Source organism: Cricetulus griseus, chromosome 7 (assembly GCF_003668045.3).
Source record: "Cricetulus griseus strain 17A/GY chromosome 7, alternate assembly CriGri-PICRH-1.0, whole genome shotgun sequence".
NCBI classification, from domain to species: Eukaryota; Metazoa; Chordata; class Mammalia; order Rodentia; family Cricetidae; genus Cricetulus; species Cricetulus griseus.
In genome coordinates, this window is record NC_048600.1 from 60,398,940 (window position 1) to 60,413,105 (window position 14,166).

A 14,166-nucleotide genomic window follows, 5' to 3' on the forward strand; every position below is an offset into this window, starting at 1 on the left:
ATTATTTCATTAACAAACAAGCATGTATGGAAGAAACGGAATCAGAAGTTCAAGAAGTAGACCAGAAGACTCTGGCATTTTGAAAGATGTCCGTGAATTACTGATGGATGGCTAGATTTGGGGTACTCTGTAAGCCAAATCCCTTGTTTATAAGAGAAAGGCTTGGTTTCATATAAGGGATTTGGCAATAACATGGAAGGATCTTTTAATTAATTTTTAAATTTATGTTTATGTGCATCTATTCGAATGTGTGGCTATGTATGTGGGTGATACAGAGAGCAACTGGCCTTCTGGAGATGGAGTTATAGGTGGTTGTGGGCACTGGGAAGTGAACTGGGGTCCTCTGGAAGAAAGCAGGTGCTCTTAACTGCTGAGCTATCTACCCATCCCCATGAAGTAAACTTATTTTTTTCGAGATTTTATTTTTATTTGTGTGTGGGGTGTGTGTGTGTGTGTGTGTGTGTGTGTGTGTGTGTGTGTGTGTGTGTGTGTATGCTCTGTGTGTGCAGTTGCCTGAAGAAACTAGAAAGCATCAAATTCCCTGGAGCTGGAGTTACATATGATGGGGCCTTGTGAGTGCTGGGAACAGAACTTGAGTCCTCTGGAAAAGCTGAAAGCATTCTTAACCACAGAGTTGGTTCTCTAGCTCCATGAGGTAGAATTTAAAGAGCACTTAATCTATGTAGGACGTGACATGAGGAGTTATATACACTCTTTGATATACAGCAAGCATTCTTGCCTGTACCTTGCTTATCTTATAAAACTTTATTAACACATGTGTTGTGCCTAACTTATGTACAATTGTATATCCATCAACCCATACATTGTCTGAAATAGAGATCCACTAAATACTTGGTAGTAGATGACATTCATGGCTTCAGATAATTGCTATTAGCAACCTTAATAGAATGGTAGTACTGTCACTAATACTTACTGAATATTAATTTTGTCCTAGAAGATAGTGTCTGAAAAAAATTCCTTCATGATAGATCTCTAATTCTCCCTATTCTTATAAGAAAACTGAGATTAAGATGTAAAATAATTTTGAACATATGGCTAGCGAGTGGCAAAATAAAGATTAAAAATTTAAATCCAGCCATCTTGGCCCCAAGGTCTCAAAGTTTCAACCAACAACTATTTTATTTTATTTTATTTTACTTTGAGACAGGTCTCTCTACATAGCCCTGGCAGGCCTGGAGCTTGGCTATGAAGACCAGGCTCGCCTCAAACTCACAGAGATCCATTTAGTTCTACCTCCTAAGTTCTGGGTCTAAAGGTGTGTACCACAATATCTGGCTATTATTTTACAACTCTTAGCCCACACACTTGAACCACATCCTTCCTAGTTGATTGTATAACCTATTCATGAGAGACTACATAAATGGTGCCTGAGGGTTGCACAATCTACAGTCCACCTGGCTTTTGGTGGCAGCCCACATGATACATTTAGGAATCAAGTATTCTCCCTTCTAAAGAGGAAGAACATTCAGGTGTGATCAAAATCAAGACTCAGGACCCAAATAAAGAAAGCTAAAATATGTGGTTTTACTTCCTGGGTCATGCTGGGCACCACAGACGAGAAGCTAAGATGGAATTAGAGGTGTAGAGGTTTGTGGGGGTGGGTAGGAAGAAAAAAAGGAGTGCAGAGCAAGAACAGGTGGCTAGAGTTTCAAGCCCCAAGGCAGTTCTGCCACCTGCAAAGGGAGAGGAGGAAGAAATAAAGAGTGGGCACAAGAGTAGTCATTGCAGTAAAGCTCTGATTGCCCAGGAGTGGAGGAAGTGGGTGGAACACTGGGCAGAAACAGTCCAGTTCTGGCCCACCTTGAGCCTGGGAATAAATGGTCCTAGAAGAGAGGTCATTAAAGGGTGTCAGCACACCTTGCAATTGGTCCTTTGTTTCTTTGTTGTCTGTTGTCTTCCTTGCTTTGCTTGCTTTTCTTTTTATTTTGAATTATCATACCATCCACTTTTTGTTTTCTTTTCTGAGTGTTTTGCCTGCATGTATATCTGTGTACCACTTGTGTGCCTAGTGCTCATGGAAGCCAGAAGATGGCATTAGATGCCCTGGAACTGAAGTTAGAGGGTTGTGAGCACACTGTGGGTGCTTGGAATCAAGCCCTGGTCTTCTGAAAGATCAGCCAGTGCTCTTAGTTGCTGGCCATTTCTATTTTATTTTATTTATTTGTTTGTTTATTGAATAGTATGTCATTCTGTAGCTCAGGCTGTCCTGGAACAAAGTATGTAGTCATGCTAGCCCAGAACTCATGCTTGTCCTCCTGATTGAGTCTTCAAGTGGTAGGATTACAGGTCTGAGCCAACATGCCCCTGCCAACTGGTCCTCTTGGAAGTCTGCATGGTGCTGAGTCAGGCAAGCATAGGAATCTAGTAACCTGGGACCCTGCTAGGTTTGAGTTATGCAATACCCCTCTTCAAATAATGCACTTGACCTACTATCTCCTTCACCTTCATGTCCTATGAACACAAACCCCTCTCTGAACAATCACCTAGAAACCTTAGACCCCCACCTACATCAAATTACCCATCTCTTCCCTCTGAACAATGGAGTGTGTTTCTCCTTGCCTAACAACCAAACACACAGTTTCTGTCCAACCATATTCAAAATATATCCAGTGTAACGACTAGAAATTCCACTCCAGCATGAAGTGGATTTGGGTGCATGAGCAATAAGGCTAAATGAGGTCCTCAGATGGCCTTTGAGGGAATAGTCTCCTACTTACCATCTTGTGCCTACACATAATTGGGAAGTTACAGGTGCAGCATAAAAATGATTTTAAGACTTAATCTATCAATCAAACACACACACAACCACTCACCATCACATCCTTTAGCAACCACATCACTCCTTTTAAACCCCATAAAAGGGAGTGCCAAACAATAACCAGGGATCTTGAGTACCTATGATCACATGACCAACTGGTGCAGTGGATTCTGAGTTCTCTCTCTCTCTCTCTCTTTCTTTCTTTCTTTCTTTCTTTCTTCCTTTCTCTTTCTCTCTCTCTCTTTCCTTCTTTCCTTTTTGTATTCCAATCTTTTCTATTGCTTTGCTTTCAATAAAGCTTTCCTGCTACTTTGAAAACTAGTGTGAGCCCTTATTTCAAATATTTGAATAAGAACCTGCAAACCCCCAGACTTCAACTATGTTCTTCTAGTAAAAGTGTTGTACCATGGCTGTCATTCATTGCTCTCCCAAGGAACCAACTTGAGAGCTAACCACCTGAGCTGAGCAGCCGGTGTCCACTTGCCTATGACTGTTCATTGCACGAAACAAACAGCTGAGTATGTTGTCTTTCAGAGCACATGTTGGTTTAGCCTTACTTTAAAAGCGTCAGCTCATTTAGTGAAAAATATTTTCCTGAGGAGGGATCGGCCAGGCGTTTCCTCATTTATTTTTCTACCTTGGACATATTTAACTTGCTATAAAGAAGTTACTATGGAAACTGGTCTCCAACTTGCAAGATAAAAAGGTAAAAATGGAACACTCTGCCGATATGCAAATTATAAGTCTCAGGAGACCACCTTTTAAACAAACTCTTTCTGAGCCCTTTTGGGAGCTCTCTAGAGTGACAAGTGGACAGAAGGGTTTTACTGTTACATTCTATTTGGCCCTAGTGGACTCTAAACATGCCACAGGTGACAACTCAGATTAATTCTAGATATACTCAAGCTTGGCATTCGATTGGGAATATGAGACGCTTACATTGTACTTTTCGAGCCTGGTTATGCACTGCTGTGAAGAGCCCAGGGCATGGAAGCTGCTTGTCTGTGCCAAGCCCATTCTGCAGGTGTCCTCTGGACTGGCTTGTTTAGAAGTTAAATTGTTGAGCTCTTATTTACGCAAAGCAGTTTCTCTTATCTGCCCCGGCCACATTCCATCCTTTGAACCTTGGGCTGGACAATACTTTCAACAGGAAAATTAAACTTTGCTTTTGAAAGCTCCATTTCTCTGATTGCCTCTGTCCCAACCTCTTTGCCTCCCTTCCCAAACCTATCGCCCCAACTTAGGGTGATCTCCAGGGTACCTATCTTAAGGAATATGTGAGCCAGCTGTGTCTTGGTTTCTGCTTTTTGAACTTCTCAGTTTAATTTGCTGTTTTCCAGGAGTGCTTTCAGTGTGGCTTCAAATAAACAAGAAAATGCAAGGATTTGGAATCAAATGGCCTGGGACCATTGCTACTTACAGCCACCGTTTCCCCCTTCATTATGAATCTTAATTTTTTGTTTGTTTTTTTAAATGTGTGTTTTCTCCCCCAATAATTCTTTTCTTGAACTTCTTACATCCAGTTCCTTTGTATCCTTCCAGTTTTAGTTTACATTCAATCTCCTCAAAGAGCCCTAAATATTCTCTAGTGTTATTTTCTTCAGATATTGTCTATAACATTGTTCTTTATTTTAACAAGCACTTATTCTCTCTAATTAAATGTTTCTTTGATTGCTATGTTCTTCCTCCAATGACAGTTAAGCTTCCAAGGAACTGGAGCCCCAGCTGTAGTCGTCACTTGAGCTATCCTGAAGATGTTCAGTAAATAGTGGCAAAGTTTTTAAAGTAAAAATAAAAAATATAATTTATCTAAATTTAAATATTTTCATATTTTCATAAATATTAATATTTAATTAATTTTTAAACCAAGATCTTACTGTCCAACTCTGGCTGACCTAGAACTTCCTATATAAACCAGACTGTCCTTGAACTCATTGAGATTTCTCTGCCTCTGCCTCCCAAGTTCTGGGACTAAAGCAGTGTGCCACCCGGGCAGGCAAAACCTATAAAATTTAAGGAGTTGCCTAAAATGAAATTTAAGGTTTTTTTTTTTGTTTTTGTTTTTGTTTTTGTTTTTCGAGACAGGGTTTCTCTGTGTAGCTTTGGAGCCTATCCTGGCACTCGCTCTGGAGACCAGGCTGGCCTCGAACTCACAGAAGATCCGCCTGCCTCTGCCTCCCGAGTGCTGGGGTTAAAGGCGTGCGCCGCCAGCGTCCGGCTTACTTCAAGTTTTATCACCTGCTTTGACTGACATAAATAAGTGGAAATGTGACCAGTGGCAACTACTTTAGCAGATCTCAGATAGCAATGTGTATGCATGCTTTTAGAAATTAAAACTACAAGGTTCTTGGTTGTATCACACAAAAAACATACAGGTATGTTGTGTATATTTAGTGCTGGCTCTCTGGTTTCCCAACGATTGTGAGTTGAGTTACTGGGGCTTGTAACAATGTATCCAACGAGGGTACCTGGTAACTGTCTACATATAAAATCATTGTATCATAGAACTAGAGTGGGAAAGGATTTAGAATAAAATTCTTCACTGGTCAGAGCTGAAAATCCCCCCTGCACTCCCCCAGCCCCACCCCAACTCAGTGATGTATAGACACCTGGCTGGATGTTTGGAAGCAAATGCAGACAGGTGCGTAAAGGAGGAACACGCAAGCCAATTACACCCATGTAGTTAAGCTTAGTATTAGTGCTGTGCCTCTGAAGAAGGTGAGTGTTGAGTAAGTCTGATGGCAATCACCTGGAGGCGGTCAGCGCTTCCCCGAAACCAAGGCGACCTCAGCCCGCCCGCGCTTTAGAAGCGCAGGGCGCAGACTACAATTCCCGGCGTGCGGCGCGCGGCACGGGCGGAAAGCCGGCCACTTCCGCCCCACGCAGCGCCGGTGCGGCCGCGTCTCGACGTGTCACCGGCAGCGCCGTGGCTGTGGCCGGGAGAAGGAGCCCCAGCGAGGGAGAGTTCGCGGCGGTGGGTGGCGGCGGCGACCCGGGCCTGGACCAGCCCCGGCGCGGAGGCGTCCCGGGGTCCCGTGGGAGCGGCGGCGGGCGGCAGCGGGCCGGGCCGCGCGGGGCGCGATGCTGAACATGTGGAAAGTGCGGGAGCTGGTGGACAAAGCGTGAGTATCCGGGGCAGTTGCGGCCGGGGCCGCGGCGGGGGCGGGGAGCGTGCGCACGGTGGTCCGGCGCGCGGGGCGCGCGCGCACGCCCCGCCGCGGCGGCCTGCTGATGGCGGCGGCCGCTGCGGGCCTGGGCCTCGGTCCTGAGCCTCCGGTAGAGCAAAAACCCCCTCCCCGCCCGCATCCCTGCTCCCCGGGACGTCCTCACCGCGCCCCTACCCGTCGCCCAGCGGGCGGATGCTTTGATCGTACCCAGCCTGAAGTTTGGCCTCCTGGACACCAGGCCAGGCTTGGGGGAGAGGGGACGCAGTGCACCGGTCCACCGTCCCCCTCAGGGTTTAACCCAGAGACACCTTAGGCCTGACCGGTTATGCCCTTTAGCTTGTTAGAGTCATTTTAATTTCTAGTAAGCCTGAGTGGAGTGGGTGGGAGGTGTAACAAGTGGTCATTGTGGGCAGGCTGGAGTTGCCGAAGAGGAGACTCGCCCTTCTGGTTTTTCACACTAAGTGAAAGCAGATGACCAGACAACTTTTCGTAATTGTTTCCCTCTAACTTTCTCACTGCACTTAGTTTTGAGTGGGTCGCTTGTTCCATTCGTTTTCATTAAGACATCATTTCAATAAAAATTCCTCCAAATGAAAAAAAAAAAAGGGCCAAGTTTGTATATCCTGTAGACCTCTTTTAACTCCTTTCAGACCGAAATAACTCCAATGCCCTTAGTGTACTGAAGAACCCTTAACCCTTAAATTGAGTATATCGAATATAACAGCAGGTCTTCTAGGTCACCAGGAAATAAGAGTTTAAATATTTAACCAGCCCTCTTCCTTTTGGGTTTTTTGTGATTATGCAATAAGTGTGGTAAGAAAAGTATTCGTTTGAGCCACCCTCCTAACCTAAAACCAGGAAGTGAAGAAGCTCTTCTTGACCCCAGAAAACAACATATTTTGCAGCGACTTGGATAATGCATCAGATGGAACCAGAGTTTGACAGTGCAAATTTGCTTCTCTACCCAAGAAGTTGGTCAAGTGCTTAAAGAGTACTGTTTTCAGAACGGAAAGTGCTGGGTACTTAACCTCGAAGTACTCCCGTCTTCTCTGGATCGGATTGAAAATAATTATGCCCCGGTTAGGCTGTGATGATGAAGATCTAAGGGCTTCCATTTAATATGATTCTTGATAACGAAAAATGTTCATGTCAGCGTGCTTCTGAAAGAGAAGTTTTCTGACTTGGAAGTGAGATAAACCTCACTGAGAAGCTGCAAGCCTGAAAAGAGTTTCCTTTAGTGGTTTTAGTGTTCATTTTTCCATTAAGTGTTCAGAAATTTACATGGGGCCATTTCACTATTTGTAAACTCTGTTTTGGTTTACCAAAGAGAAAAATCATTTCTTCTCCGGATCCGTGGGTGTTTTCAGGGTATCATATAATACTAGCTTAGTTTAAAAGTTGAAAGAAGTCTCTGCAAAACTGCCGTACTTTGCTTCTAAGTCAGGGGATAGCTGAAGAAAACTAGTAAGAAACCCACCATGGCCCCACTCCCAATCAAATGTGTGGTACTGTGGAGTTTGAAGGGACTGCAAAACTTGTCTCCTTTCTTATTTCTGCCAGGTGTGGATTGCAGCCTTGAGCCCGCTTACTCAAGGATGTGTAAGAATGTTGCCACCAAGAACTTTTCCAAAGTTCTTGTGTGTATCTGCCACACTGAGACTAAAACAGGAGACAATTTTACTGATGAGTGCTCAGTGTTTGATCTTTGTCTTTAACTGGCAGGAAGAAAAATTCTTTAAAATACAAGTATTATGCAGATCCATTGTACAGTACTGTCACTCTGTATGCTTAAAAAAAAACCGTGATGGGGGTGAAACTCATCCGTAGATTGGCTGGTTGGCTTATTAGAGGAATGAAGTTATGAGGTAACTGGCAGAGGAGGAAACCGTCAAGTGATGAATATGGCCTCTCATGGTAGCTAGAGTATCAGACTATGGTAGGAATAAGGAGTTCAGGTTCTGCCACTGCCTCCAACCAGCCCTGTGTGTAATTTAAAGCAGAATGACTCCAAACTTAAGATTTCTTGTTTGTAAAAAAATGGTCGAGGGCTAGGTGCGACTTCAGATTAATTGGGTATTTGATGAAATAAATCCCCATCAAGGAAACAGTAACTAAAACTAGTATTTCACATCAGCAAAGCAGATTTTGGGAAATCTTGGTCCTCTAGAGACAATTTAGTTTGCAAAGAGTGTTTATTATTATTATAGTATTATTATTTTTTAATGGTAATCAAAGAGGCCTGGAGAGATGACTCATCTATTAAAAGTTTGTATTGCCCTTCTGGAGGACCAGAATATAATTCCCAGCGCACCTACATCAGGCAGCTCACAGTCACCTGAAAGGCCAGTTTCAAGTAATCTGAAGCCTCTGGCCTTCATGATCGACCCCCTTCCTCAACACACACACATACACAGACACACAAGCACACACAGAGAGAGCTAAAAATGAAATCTTTTTTTTTTTTTTTAATTTAATGGTAATCAGAGGTTGAGGCTATTACTCAATGGTGGAGGATTTGGCTTCATTCAGTCCTAGTGCTGAGGACAGCGAGTAAATTTTCTTAAAAGGTATGAATGAAGGCACATACGTAAAATCCCAGCACTTGGTCAGTAGTTCAGGGTCACTCTCTGCTACATAGCCCCTTGGAGACCAGCTGGGTTAAGGAAGACCCTGTCTTAGAAAAAAAAAAAAAAAGAGAATGAGGGATATAGCTCAGTGGTAAAGTGCTTGCCTGATATGTGGAAGTCCTGGGTACTCTAAAGTATAACCAAAAAAGATAGCCAATACATGTTATATTTAAATGTTTGAAGCAATCAATAAGTACAGCTCATGACTCAGGAAAACTTAGACTGTTAGTGTGTACCCACCAGCAAATGTGACTTACTTCAAAAAAGATAAATGTATTCTTCCAACTGTTTCTGTTCCCCAGAGCAGCTCTTGGGTTCTGTGTGGTGGCAGTGCTCAAAAGTAAGGAGGGGTTTCAAGTGCTGGCCCTTGATAGTCTGAAGCCTACTTCTGGGAAGTCAGGGTGTAGTGCCCCTCTCTGGTTGCACCTCCTGGTGATATGAAATGGGTCTAGAGCAGAACATTATAAAATAGCAGGAAAGCAAAGAAGGCCACATAGGCCAGCAAGAGCCCAGGGTGCACATCTTGTCTAGTTGCTCACAAGGCCAGCTGTGGCAGGAAAGGATAAGTGAAGAAACTTCCAGCTGCAGCTAGTAGGTGTTATTATCAATGACCTGAATTCAAAACTGTAATAAATTGAACACATTTATAATTCGTAATGCCATACAAGGTATCAATTGAAAGTACTGTAGCTCTGTAGCATTTTTCTCTGGGAAGTGACAGGCATGGTTCTGGTACAAAGAAGCTGCTACTGGCTCTGCAAGCCAACTAACTCTCTTTCCTTACAGGGTATCAGGTATTCCACCAGCAGCCCTTTCTTAGCATAGTTGTTTAAACAGCCCTGTCTGTTTAAGGTCAAAGCATCTGCAGTAGGCAGTAAGTTTTAAGTTATTCTCTCAATTATAGATTCTTTAGTTGTTTTCCTTGCCACACATTGCTTGTTTTTAGTTCTAGATGTTTAGCTAATGTGATAGAGTTGTATGCACTACTGTTGCGGTCTGACTGACACCGTAGGGAAACTTTGCTCTTCAAGGGAGCGTATCTTCAGTTGTTTGAACAGTGTGCATTTGTGGTCGTACATTAGTCCTATGGAACTCGTGCAGTGTGGTCCATGCTTGGCAGAAAACTTTTCCACAATCCACTGCAGTGTGAACCCTCCTGGTTTTGCTCTTCTTTCATCCCCCCACTCTTGTTTATCGCCAACTTGTCAGTAAGTCTCCATTCCGTTCTTGGAACTTGAAATCAAAGATGAGAAGGTGCTTGTCAGCTCTGATCTTCCGAGAAGGACTGCTCTGAACCAGTTGTCGAGAATTGCTGCCACTGAGACAATGAGTGAGTTACTCTCCTTTTCTTCTGGTAACAGGACACAAGTAGGTACTAAGAATTTAGTTCCAGAGAAAGGTGAGTTAGTTTCCCTTCTGGCAGCATTTCGTTGGGGAATTTTCAGAAGCTTACGTTAGTGAGTTCAGTACTACTCCCAGGGTGCCTCTTAAAAGCCTTTACTTGCCCCATACCTTTTGGCGTGCACTTCAGTTTTAGTTTACAAGTAGCTTACTAATATGTCCACTACGGGTACTAAGTCATTTTTATTTTAGGCAGCACTTATAATTATACTCCTAGTTTTTACAATATGGTTTCACAGTTGGTTGTGCGTGTATGCTTCTGTATTATTTTTCATACTCTATGATACTTCAGTAATTCCTTTAAGAAAAAGAAGAATGGGGCTGGAGATGCAGTTTCTTAGTAATGTGCTTAGTATTTAGAAAGCCATATTTGAAGCTTGTTGTAATAAAAGCCAAAAAATAAGTGCCAGTGTCAAAGATCTAGATATGAAAAGTAAAAGCTAGAAGATTTTTAAGTTCTTTATGCTGCCTATATTCTTGCATGCCTGCTTTCTTTTGGGGGGTGGCTAGGTGAGACACAGTCTTGTGTAGCCTAGGATGGCATTTTGAAGCAAATCCCAGATATCGTATCATTTTATCTATTCTATAAATGAATCAACTCCTAAAAGGTGAGGAGTTGACTTATTTATTTGTGGTTTGTTTGTTTGAGACAGGGTGTTTCTGTGTAGCCCTTGCTGATCTAGAACTACCTGTACAGCTCAGACTGGCCTCTATCTTGTAGCAGCCTTCCTGTCTAGTGTCCAGGGTGCTGGGATTAAGGTGTGAGTCCCCATAATCTGCTAGGAGTCATTGATTTCAGTCATGAGCACAATGCCATTGTCATCCTCATAAATAGAAGGCAATTCATTGGTATCAAATGTATTGTCCTGTATATTTTATTGCTTCATGATCCTTTTTTTTTTTTCTTTCCTGATCCTTTTTTATTTCTTACTTAGTTTTGTTTTTTGAGACAAAGTCTGCCTATATAGCCTTGGCTGGCATGGAATTTGCCACTGTGCCTGGCCATCTTGGGGTGGGTGTGTGGTGTGTGTGTGTGTGTGTGTGTGTGTGTGTGTGTGTGTGTGTGTGTGTGTGTGTGTGTGTGTGTGCGCGCGCGCGCGCGCGCGTGCATGCAAGATGTGGACTGACATCTTGGGGCTACTATGAGAAACAGTAATTTGGGGTGTTGGATCAGGACCTCTGACTTCCCCAACTGTAAACTAAGACATGCTTATTTATTTTACAGTTTCATGGGTGATACGCATAAAACCTTTTTATAAAATACCTTGATATCTAATACCTTCTTGGGAAATCTTTTGTTAACTGGTATAAGAGAATAAAGATACAATAAATTATTTACTAGTATATAAGATCTGTGTCTAATAATAAGCTCATTGTTTACAATGGGCTTTTTAAAAAGTTGTATTTTATCTTATGTGTAGGGTGTTTGCATATAGGGTGTGCACTGCTTGTGTACAGTTTCTATGGAGGCCAGAAGGAGGAGGCAGATTCTCTAGAACTGGAGTTAACTATTATGAACCACTACGTGGATACTGGGAACCAGATTCGGGTCCCTGCAAGAGCAGCAAGTGCTCTTAACTACTAGCCATCTTCCCAGCCTCTCCATGGGCTCTTTTGTTGTTTGGTTTTTATTTTTATTTCTTATTTATTCCTGAGAGGATCTCACTAAAGAAGGACTTACCATGTAATACAGGGTGGCCTTTAGCCCCAGCTTCCCTCTGCCCTGAGTGCTGGCATTAAGGTGTGAGCCACCATGCTCAGCCTTTTGTCATAAATACTGCCAGGCATGCATTGTGGTTATTTTTACCAACTCATGGATGCTTTTTCTTGAATACTGTGAAGTGTATTACAGAATACTCTTTCAAAAGACATATTGAAAACTGAAGTGTTTGGAAAGACATATTGCAGTTTCCACCTGCCAGTTCCACTGTGCCATTCAGCTTGTTTTGTATTTCCCTAAGATTTTAAAAATATTGCCAATGTAAAACATTTTATCTAAAACATAAGATTTTACAAATGCCAATTGGAGCTGGCATTTCATCCTTAAACTGGGCAGTAAGATACCACTCAACTACCCTTTTTTTTTTTTTAAGATGTAATTTTTATTTATCTGAATGTGGTGCCTGCATGAATTTATGTGTACTTAGAGGTCAGAGAGTATTGGGTTCCTGGAACTAAAATTACAGGTGTTTGTGATCTGATGTGATGCTGGGAACCAACCATGGTTCTTTGCAAGAGAGCTTTAAGTAGTTTTAAGCCGTCTCTCCATTTCCAAGAGCTGTAAGTGGTTTTGAGCCATCTCTCCATCCCCAGTACATGATCACTTGACAATGAATGAGTAGCATATGTGAAGAAAACTCATTAAAGAAAGGACTTTCTAGTTCTGCAATGAAGTCTTTTTATACTTCACGGGCTTTTCTGAAAGTTGAGTGAGTCCAAGTAAAGGAATATAACATATTCCCCATGTTGAATCCCAAATATAGCTACTACTGAGTAGATTAAACTAATGATTTGTTAAATACAAATGATTCTGTTAATGTGCAACAATAACAACATAGGTTTTATGTTTTACTTTTTCCAGTAACTAATTATTTTAGAATTTTTTTGACATGAATTTTTGTTAATTTAGAACATTTAAATGCTTTGTATAATTTGAATAGAAATAATTTTTTTTTTGTAATCTTGCTTTTTCTTTTCCTTTAAAAACAAAAAAAAAAGCCAAAAAACAGCCAGGCAGTGGTGGTGCACACCTTTAATCCCAGCAATTCGGAGGCAGAGGCAGGTGGATCTCTGGGAGTTTGAGGCCAGCCTGGTCAACAGAGCAAGTTCCAGGACAGCCAGGGCTGTTTTAACAGAGAAACCCTGCCTTCAAAACAAAACAAAACAGAACAAGGTCTCACTATGTAGCCCTGCATAGCCTAGAACTCTATGTGAATTATCTTACAAAGATCAGCTTCCTTTGCCTCCCGAGTGCTAGGATTAAAGCACAAATCAGCACATCCAACTATAATGTTTTCTTTAAGATGGAATCTCATATAACCCACACTGACCCTGAGCTCCCTTGAACTACTTCTGACCATCTTGCTTCTACCTCTCAACTATTGGGATGACAGAAATGCCATCATACCTGAACAATGCAGGGGCAGGGATTGAATGCAGGGTTCTGTGCATGCAAGATAGGAACTTTACACCCAGAGTTCGGTGTTTTTTGATATGCACACGCTTTTGTGGCATTTCACTCGTCTCTCATCTAGAGTACTTTATATTTTCATAGTGGAAACATGCATTGTTTAAGTTCAGGGATTTGTTTTATTTATTTATTTTTCAAGATAGGGTTTCTCTGTCTAGCTTTATAGACTAGGCTGGCCTCAAACTCACAGAGATCCACCTACCTCTGCCTCCCAAGTGCTGGGATTAAAGGCGTGTGCCACTACCTCCCGGCTATTTTATTTTTTTGAGATAAGGTTTCGCTACATAGCCCTGGCTTTCCCGGAACTCACAGATCTGCCTGCCTCTGCATCCCAAGTGCTGGTATTCAAGGCATGTGTTACCATGCCCAGCCATGTTCAATTTTATTTTTTCTTATTTTTCTTGGCATTTCATGTACTTTTAGCAAATCTGAAAAGTAATACATCAGGCTTGGTGGTATCTTCTATAATTTTTCTCAGATTCATTGTTGTTTTTGCTTGTTTTTTTTTTTTTTTTTTTTAACTAGGGTCTCATTATATATTCAGGTTACTTTCAAACTTGTGATCCTCTTACCTCAGCCCCAAGTACTGGGATTACAGATATCTGTTACCATTCATTTTTGTCTTTTTTTCAGGTTACATGAAGTTGTTTAGATAAAGTCATGTTACTTGCATTTCAGCCACCTAACTCATATTCTTAGTTTGGTGTGTTTGGCTTGGCTCTTGATTATGTTTGGTGCTGAATGGGCTTTTGGCAAATAGCTGGTTTATCATGAAGCCAAATAAGAGTTGTAATGAGGCTGGTGCGACAACTTAGTGATTGAGTTAGTAAAGGCTTTTGCTGTACAAGTCTAGAGCCCTGAGTTTGATCTGTGAAACCCATGTAAAGGTGGAAAGCAAGAACTGAGTCCACAAAGTTGTCCTCTGACCTCCACACGTGTGCCATGGCATTTGCTCCTTCACACACACATCCTGCGCACACACAGAGTAATAAAAATAGTTTC

General features: G+C 42.1%; 1 protein-coding gene across 4 annotated transcripts in view; it reads left to right on the forward strand.

The window, feature by feature from the left end:
- The first annotated feature begins 5,669 nt into the window (after positions 1-5,669).
- The window catches only part of Clint1 (clathrin interactor 1), a 58,781-nt gene continuing 50,284 nt past the window's right edge, over positions 5,670-14,166 (forward strand). For 3 of the 4 annotated variants that reach the window (XM_027425271.2, XM_027425273.2, XM_027425274.2), the window contains exon 1: positions 5,671-5,901. In XM_027425271.2, coding sequence (XP_027281072.1) covers positions 5,861-5,901 — 41 coding nt within the window. In that variant the 5' untranslated portion in view covers positions 5,671-5,860. Of the gene's footprint in view, positions 5,902-14,166 lie in introns of all 4 variants that reach the window. The other variant, XM_027425272.2, reaches the window with a different exon arrangement.